Source organism: Sycon ciliatum, chromosome 3 (genome assembly GCF_964019385.1).
Source record: "Sycon ciliatum chromosome 3, ocSycCili1.1, whole genome shotgun sequence".
NCBI lineage: Eukaryota > Metazoa > Porifera > Calcarea > Leucosolenida > Sycettidae > Sycon > Sycon ciliatum.
In genome coordinates, this window is record NC_088645.1 from 16,218,430 (window position 1) to 16,227,099 (window position 8,670).

The 8,670-nt window shown below is 43.9% G+C and overlaps 2 protein-coding genes across 2 annotated transcripts in view; one reads left to right on the plus strand and one right to left on the minus strand.

Moving 5' to 3' along the window:
- Positions 1 to 1,199: 1,199 nt before the first annotated feature.
- LOC135811565 (TP53-regulated inhibitor of apoptosis 1-like) lies at positions 1,200 to 3,324 on the minus strand. The gene is made up of 2 exons (XM_065324794.1): positions 3,050 to 3,324; positions 1,200 to 2,306 (listed from the first exon to the last, which is right to left on the minus strand). Exons 1-2 carry the CDS (start codon positions 3,194 to 3,196, stop codon positions 2,154 to 2,156), a joined length of 300 nt encoding a protein of 99 aa, XP_065180866.1. The 5' UTR covers positions 3,197 to 3,324; the 3' UTR covers positions 1,200 to 2,153.
- Positions 3,325 to 3,477: 153 nt separating this feature from the next.
- Positions 3,478 to 8,670, plus strand: part of LOC135811566 (uncharacterized) — a 28,025-nt gene continuing 22,832 nt past the window's right edge. Inside the window, exons 1-6 of the mRNA XM_065324795.1 lie at positions 3,478 to 3,745; positions 5,580 to 5,789; positions 6,306 to 6,368; positions 7,081 to 7,151; positions 7,894 to 7,951; positions 8,362 to 8,508. Of these exons, the coding sequence (XP_065180867.1) occupies positions 3,677 to 3,745; positions 5,580 to 5,789; positions 6,306 to 6,368; positions 7,081 to 7,151; positions 7,894 to 7,951; positions 8,362 to 8,508 (618 nt within the window). The 5' untranslated portion in view covers positions 3,478 to 3,676. The remainder of the gene's footprint in view (positions 3,746 to 5,579; positions 5,790 to 6,305; positions 6,369 to 7,080; positions 7,152 to 7,893; positions 7,952 to 8,361; positions 8,509 to 8,670) is intronic.

Genomic DNA, 8,670 nt, shown 5'->3' on the forward strand with positions numbered 1-8,670 from the left:
ATAGTAATCATCATCACTCACTGAGACACTAAGTTATCTCCGGTCCTGATAGGATTTGTTGACCTCAAATGTGTGTGTGTGTGTGTATACATGTACTGAACACGATGGTCCCGTGCACATTGAAGTGTTCATTCCATCCTCAGGTCATGCATAGTGATCGGATGAATAATGCTACCTTGGGTGCTTAAACACTGCTCCTACATCCAGTGCATGGTTTGGGGCTTTGGCAGGAACTCATCTTCCTTCACCTGTCATGTATAAGAGTGCATTTCTGCATGGCTTACATGACTGTCTACACAACACTCTACAGTCATGCTCTGGTCTATTTTACTGCACTTGATATTCTACTGGGTTATGTACGGTGGCAAATTTCATTGAGCACAATACACATACTAGTACCCGTAGTATAAGTACCGGTACATTCATATGGTTGAAAGCATTCACTTTTGTTCAACATACTTCGGGCACCTTTCACAATCAAAGTTCTATACTTATAGCCATGGCAAGAGGAAATAAGCACCGAAGAGTACGAACTTCTGCATGGGTTTGCTATAATCATGGCGTCCGCTGGCGGCAACAATTCACATCATGTGGCGTAGTTTTTTTATTTATTACGTTCAACGCCCCCAGCCTGTTCTTAGCGAACAGTGGAGTGCTAACAAGTAACAGAAGCAAACCCTGGAAGAAAACCACTCCCCGTATGCGAGTCATGAATATGATCATGGCAGATGTCCAAACTGCGCATGCGCAAACGCTTGGCCCCGTTGTACGTAGTACAAAACGCAATCGCAATAGGCAACGTGGATTTGGCCATCAGAGACGTACGCTATTTGCAGAGTTCCACACTCTTAGGAGCTTATTTACTCTTGATCAAAGTCATAGCCCAGAAACACAAATCTCTAAAATCTACAAAAACACCATTACAGTAACATTCAGAAATAATTGAGCTCTCCGCTTTTTCAAAATCCGATTCAGACTGAATGTATGCTCAAATCCTCTTTTTTTAGGACTAAAACGACACATTGGGTATTGGATAGCTAAGTGTACACACTGGGTCATGTCAAACCTGGCCAAATTGAACACAGCCTGGCTGAGATTCTAACTATATTTTGTATAGTATGTGTCTACTCCACAGTGTCAAGAACTTGCAAGAATCAATCCAAGCCCATTCCTAGATGACCTGTGCAAACTCATTGGAATACAATGTATCCTCGGACCATTTCCAGTTGACAGCGAAAATATAGAAACTCGACTATGTGAAGCTCATCCACCGTCCGTAGAGGGCTCAATTTGCCGAAAGCAAAGAGCGGAATACACAGACCTGCGTAGAAACTCGACTATAACTGAATGAACTGTAGGATCTTATCTCAATCAATACAGACGCACAAGAGTACTGTACATGCAGTCAGATTCTAAACCTGCACTCGAAGCCTGCATGTACTGCATGCAAGCACTCTGTGCCTGTACACAGACAGAAGCAATGCTATCTGTGGACGAGGAAGGCATGGCAATAGAAACAGAAGGCCCGTACAAGCAGTACGTATAGCAATTGCATGCCATCAAATACACAACCAGCACTAGAAACTGGTTCGATGAAACAGCCGCCGTGTATAACTAGAGATGGGGGAATCCCCGGCACACGGCAAAAGAGGTTGCCACTGTCCATGATCCAGCTGCAGTGTTGGTAGCACCATGAGATAGGTCGGACATGGTAGCACAATACAATCTCAATCCATCCAGTAGGAAATGGAATGGCCGTGCATGTTCATTTGACTAATTGTCAACTATTGACAGCACGAATGACTATCCCGGAATGACAGGTTGCATGAGCAGTGTGCGCCATACGAGCACAGAAACAACTGCCGGGATCCGGGAAGGCATTCATAAATACTGTCGTGAATCAGTGTGGATCAGGGGCGCATTTCCACGACAACACGCACAATGTTGGTAGTCACAAAGGCCACTGCTGACGGTCATCAGTGTGCACATGTACGCGTGGATAGAGTGCTACTCCATCATCCAGTAACACATAGGAATGTGCGGCCACCGGTCACTAGAATCTCGAACTCCAGTCCCTGTAGGTAGATGCGGCCTGTAATGCCGGCCATAACTGGCATGTCTTGAGTACTGATCCTAGAACACCATAGCCATACCTACTTCTCTTCGTCTTTGTTCGCTATCGTTGCAGCATCACGGTGAACTATGGATGACTTGTCCGTCGGCAAGTCCAGATGTTTCAGCTCACCCTTCTCCAGTACGCTGACCTCTAGCTCCTCCACATCGAAGCCACGTTTCTGCAGCGTCTCCTGCGCATCACAAGTCAACACGGCAGTAGAGAACACCAGTATAGTTATAGAACATTACCCTGTACAGACCTGTACATACGCAAAGGAACATGTGACAACCTCACCACAGCTACACACACAACTACATACACGCAGAGTCCATAAAAACTGGCCGAATGTCAGACTCCTTATCCTTGGACTTTTCACCCTCAAATGCACTGTTGGCACATAAGCCTGGTTTTAGTGTTGAAATACATAGAAATACATGGTTTGAATAGAAGCCTGATGCGAATAGAAGCCTAGCGCCGACATCGGCTTCTACAGGAATAAAGTAAAAAAGTAAAGTTTGCACGTCCGCGTTACCACCGGCTATACAATTGCGTTGAGAAACACAACCAGCTTAGGAAGTTTCGCATGTGCCAGGCCACCACAATGCCTGTACAGGAATAAGGCCGGCTTTAATACATGACGTTACGGTATCTAGTACCATAACCAGTTATGTGCACTTCGATCTTGCTAGTACCCTGACAATTTTATGTCAATACACACATGCATTTCTTTTTCCATTTGCTGCCACAGTTTTCCCTGAGTTGAAAACGTTGCAGTATTAGAAAACTCTGCCTTCTGAATACAAAAATGTTTTACTTTATAACGTGCAAAAACAAATTCTCTCACCACAGGGAACATGGGCATCACATAACAACTTGGGAAGGGCATGAATTCCGTACTCAAATACATTCATACAACGTATTCCTAGATCTTACCGTCAGGCATTCTCGATAAGTCTTGAAAAGCTCTTGACAATTGTCAGACGTGGAATTACCATGCAGAAATTTCTCTCCGTACCAGCTGTTGAAACATTGGTCATACTGTTCCTTCATTGGACTGCATCGTTCGTCTATGCTATCCATCTCAACAAAAAGTCACTACCATACAAAATTCTATCTCAAGGACTTGCTCAAGCACTGATTATGAACACGAACTGTTGTCCAGTTTGTGTTCATGTACATTATGTTACGTTGAGCGAGAAGGAAGTGGCCTTTGAAAACGAAGAAAACACGATCACGCTTTTTTCGTTGCAAAAAAAACAGGCCGCGGGAAATGATTATGATGCATGCATGACGTATCATCATGCTCTCGTACAGATTTTTGTGGATCTGTTCAAAGCAAACTTTTTACTTGAAGAAAACTTCTTTTCTCCATTGACATTGTGGAACCATGAACCTAATGAAAAGGCATGATTTGGTTGTGAATGTCGGGTATTTGCTTTTTGGAGTACTAAAGTGTAGGCATATTTCAGAGCACTGTGACCTGTCGTTCCTCCTCGTGTAGACCAGTGTGGCGACTAGTGATATTGCGTACACGTGTTGTCTGCTGATATCAAATTTAGTATGGGTCGATTATGCAGCAACTGTCACACTTCCACCAACTTTGAAGACAATGGAGTCGACGGACGACTGGTAAGATATTTAGCCAACTCACCGTCTCCTCAAGGGCACCAGGCGGCGTGCTTAGCAGCTGTATACCCTTTGCTTAAAGAACGTTTCCTACAATGGTTCGAATGATTAAAAATGTTCCACTGTATTTGAAAATTGTGTACTTGGAAGCTGAATCACTGGGTTGGTCCCTTCGAGGTCTAGAGAGTGAGTGTTCTCTCTCCGGAGTTGGTATGCATAAGACCACCATGTAAAATGGTTATCCTGTGCGAAAGTGATGCACTCTAATTCATTCAATGCTGTGTATAAATTGTAGTACTACCAAGTACCATTGTACAGGTCCATTTCAAAACTATAGTCTAGACGCGTAGGGTTTTTGAAATATTTCAAATTTGGCTGGAACTTTTTGAGAATAGTTTTCGGAATATTGCTCAGGATCGCTCCACAATTACTCTCATAATTATAGTTTCTAAACGATTGGATAACAGACGCCCGATTTGGAAAAATTTATGCACAAAGTGATCACAGATTCTTTATGTGGTATAGATGCTGGCATAACGGTTTTTGCCTAGGTACGCGTCTATAGTTTTGAAATGGACTGTAGTATCTTGTAACATTTGTCTGTTGCGTATGATCTGCAATAGTGACGGTATTGTGCACATCAGGGAGTCGTAGCATAAAGAGACGACGTGGGCAGGTTAAACGTGAAGCAGTGTGGGTTTTGCTCCCAGGCTGTCCGTTCCAATTCCCGTTGGGCGTGTCTGATTTATGCAGTCCATTGCGAACCGCGTGCAGTCACGAATTTTTACATGCACTATAGTATTATACATCAGGCCTAAGTCACCTTGGTCACAGTTTGCTAGAAACAATTTAATATCAGCATCGATGGCGATTTGCCAACGTTGATGCTGCAGAGCTTCCCACCAGTTTTGGGTTCTCGTGGAAAAGGAGTTGAGTTGGCGACAGGCACCGAATACCGATGGCCCTCCGCTGTGCTATCTTGATTACTAGTAATCCCTGCCATGTATGCATAGTTACCACTCTCCTGAGCGGTAGCTCAACTATGAACAGTCAGGAGGATGTAGTATTATTATTTTGATTGCCAAGAATACTAATATATAGGCACAATCAGCAACGTGTGCATGTGTATGCATGGCTGTGATGAGTATTATACTTAGGGAATTGTATGTCGCTCCCTACGTGGGAGCTCGTGCTTTTCCTGCCGACTTGAGTCTCACTCGATTGACGCACAACCGACATTCAGAGCACACGAGAAGTCCATCGAACCTTCCACTCGGCAAACCTGCAAGAAAGCACCACTTTCTGCTCAAAGCGTGAGCGCCCACATAGGGAGCGACACACAATTCCCTAAGTATCGCCAAAGTCGCACCAACCTCTTCTTCACAGAGTATTGTACGAGATGACTGATCACAGTGATCAAGTGGTAGTAGCTGGTTGTTAAACGAGTAGATGAGCAGGGAGATCTGTTAAATAAGATGCCTGGTGGCCGAGTGCATGAGTCCCCGCTGGGCAATGTAAAGCTGGAGAGATTCAGTTCGAACACAACAGGCTGTTAAATTTTTTAAAAGAGTCTGTTATAGGAGGTACATGTGCGTCATGGATTTGTATCCTATAGTACTTTGAAAACATGTAGTAGTGAGATCGTATAGGGTAGTGCCACACTATAGATTACTTTGAAGAAGACTGGCATGCTATAAGCATTTCCACCAAAGGCAAAATACATGTAGATTTGCTGTTCTTGTTGTGGTTGCTGCCAGAGCCACATCTTGTGATATTACTACTGCTGCTGCTCCCGTTGATTTTGTTAGCACTGCTTTTGGTGTTTTCATCCCATAAGGTATGCCTGGAGTGTGGTACCATCGTCGATGGAGTGGAGTTTTCATCTGCCACCGTACCGAGCAGTGCCGAGGCAATGTCACAGCAATGGTGTGGTCATAGCGAGGGTCAAACTGCCGCTGGTCATATGGCCATGTTATCCGGACTGACAACTGTCTCTGGACATCAGGTCAAGCGCAATGTACCGCAAAAAGAACGCACGGATAAACGAGTAAGTATCATTTTGTCTGTGTGTAGTGGTTCTACTGTTATTTGCTGCGTATGTCTACATGCACACAGTGTTCTGTATTTCTTGCTGTATTCTCTCTGATTAAGTCATGCACAATTTTGTCTATATTGGCGTGTTTGATGTGCTGAAAGGAGGCAATCCTGGTCAGATTGTCGGGAAAGAAAGAAAGAGAGAGAGAGAGAGAGAGAGAGAGAAAGAGAGAGGGAGAGAGAGAGAGAGAGGGGAGAGAGAGAGAGAGAGAGAGAGAGAGAGAGAGAGAGAGAGAGAGAGAGAGAGAGAGAGAGAGAGAGAGAGAGAGAGAGAGAGAGAGAGAGAGTCCCTAATAGAATTAATTATGAAGCTATCAGACTTTTAGATTGGTATCTGAATCTGCTCTTTTGACATGTATGTGTGTATGTTATGTTTATGCATGCATGTGTGCATGGGTACGTGTGAATGCACATGCACGTGATTGTGTGTGTGTGCGTGTACGTCTTTCTCTGTCCTATTATGCTACAGTATGCCGCAATGTGTCGTACAATCGGTGGTAATTTAGGTTTATCAGGTAGTCTCATTAAAGAGGTAAGCCAGGAATGTGTGCTTGCTTCACCTCTCCTGCAGTGCTGTTCACACATATAGGCCATTTAGACGTATCAAAGTATTAATGAGACTCTACACTTCCACCACCATTTCATGAGAAGGCCGAACAGTGCTGCTCCCCCCCCCCCCCCCCCCCCCTCTATATTTGTATATCAAATTCGGTTTTGATATTTTCTGAAAAATTCTTCAGAGCGTTGCCCAGTAAAAGAAGTAGTGTTGATGTTACCAAGAATACATAACCCCCGTTATGTACTCTTGATGTTACTGTTACTGCTGCTACTCATCAGCTACGGGTGTTAACTGCTATCTGGTACTGTTGATGTTACCAGAGGCTAAGAGCATGGCAGCGTAGGAAGTGACTCCTAAATCTCCCAATTCTATGGCTTTCACTCTTGGCATACAGTCTGCTCGCGTTATGTCACACGTTGTTATGGCACGCACTCGTGATAGGTCGTACATGTTTGTAAATGGAACAGGATGTCCACAGTCCTGTGTGTATGACTGTGTACTACTAATTTTCAGTATCTGCTAATAGTTACACACTCTTGATAGTATTCACACCGGAATGTTGCCAGGAGTGACTTGTGCATGACTTAGTGAGAGCAGAGTATATTAGTCTCTGTGCTGCTATTCAGTAGGCTTTGATTCAGCTTTCCTATGTCTCTCTTCTGTCAACTGTTTTCCACCTTTACAGGCAAAAGATCTTTTGCTCAGTTTCCGTCAAACTCCTGGATTCATGAAGTCGATGAAGCAGGTGCTTCCCGCGTATGTTTTGATCGTATGTGATTTTGTTTGTCAGCTGCCGAAAAAGGCTGTCGTGCCAGTGCTGTTGAACGCTTCTAGTGTTTGGATGTTTGTTCTTTCTGTTGTAGCTACATGTTTAGTGGTACCAGGTGAAGTCCAACCCCTGGCACAATGCACGCGCTTGCATTGTCTTGTGGAACTGTGGCCTTGTGAAAAGTGTGTGCACACGTTGTGGCCCTCTCGTAAAAATCAGTGCATTTTTCGAATATTTTTCTAATCTTTGAGACTATTGAATCCAGATCAGAAGAGTTTCTTTTGCTCTCTGGATTGAAATGCAACAGACTTCAATCGCAGCACACAGTCAAGATCCAGCACATGGCACTCACCATTAATTACTTTAAAAGTAAAAGAGTAAACCTAAGCTAACCAAACCACCACAAACTGAACAGCACTCAACTATAAGAATGAGGTGACATAAAAATGTGTTGATTCCCAGTTTCGTAGGCACTTCCTGTGGGAGTTAAAGCACATCCAGGGGTGCATCAAAGACAAACTGTTTGCAAGAAAACGCGGATGTTGAGCCAATAATGAATGTAAAAAGGAAAAAAAAGATTTTCTCATAACTTGTATCCTTGTGTCCCTTTCCTTTTTCCATGTGTGTGCGCATAACTTATGTGTGCGTGTGTGCACGACTGCACGTGTGTGTGTGTGTGCGTGTTCGTGTGGGTATGTGTGCTTGTATGTGCACAATGTTCACATGCAGATGCCTACTCTATGTTGCCCGGAATAACAATTTTGAATTGCCGATGGCAAAGCTTTCGGTTAGTGATGCTTGCTTGTTTAATTTTGTGTGCGTGCTGATCCATTGACTTATTAACGTGTCAATCAATCGTATGTTAAAACATTCTCACAACTGCCATCTCAAACACTCGGGAAGCACATTGGACAGTGTGTATTGACCAGAGAGTGGTGTTTTCTTGTTGGCTTGTCGAGTAGAAAGTTTAATGTGCTTGTGTTCCTCAGACAGCTGTCATGAGTCAGTCAAGTGTTTATCAGTCGGCAGACCATGCGAGCTCCATGTTAGGAGCAGTCACCTGTTTACATTCTGTTTTGTTTTACACATGCAGAGAAGTATACTTTAAACTTGCTGTGACTCAGAGTGTCACACACAGGCAATCAGCAGACAGAACTACTGTTTGTTTTATGTTCTTTGCCTGCTTGACGCTTGTAGAAAGAATCGTCAGTGACAGCCAAGCATATTCTTCATTATTTAAACAAGATTCGGAAAACGCGTGCTCCAGCGGAAGAGGAAGAGAGCACACAGGCATTAGTGGGCTTGGCTGCCTTCAAGGAAACTGGCACAATCAACATGTCACAGGTTAGTAACGTCACTACTGCTACTTTCAAGTCTCTTGTACTCATCTTGTTCTATCTTATCCCAGTTTGCTTGCTTTCCCTTACTTGCCATCATCTCGATCACCCTCGGAAGTAACTATCTCCCTGCTTGCTTCTGCTACTGATGTCGCTGCTGCTGCTGTTT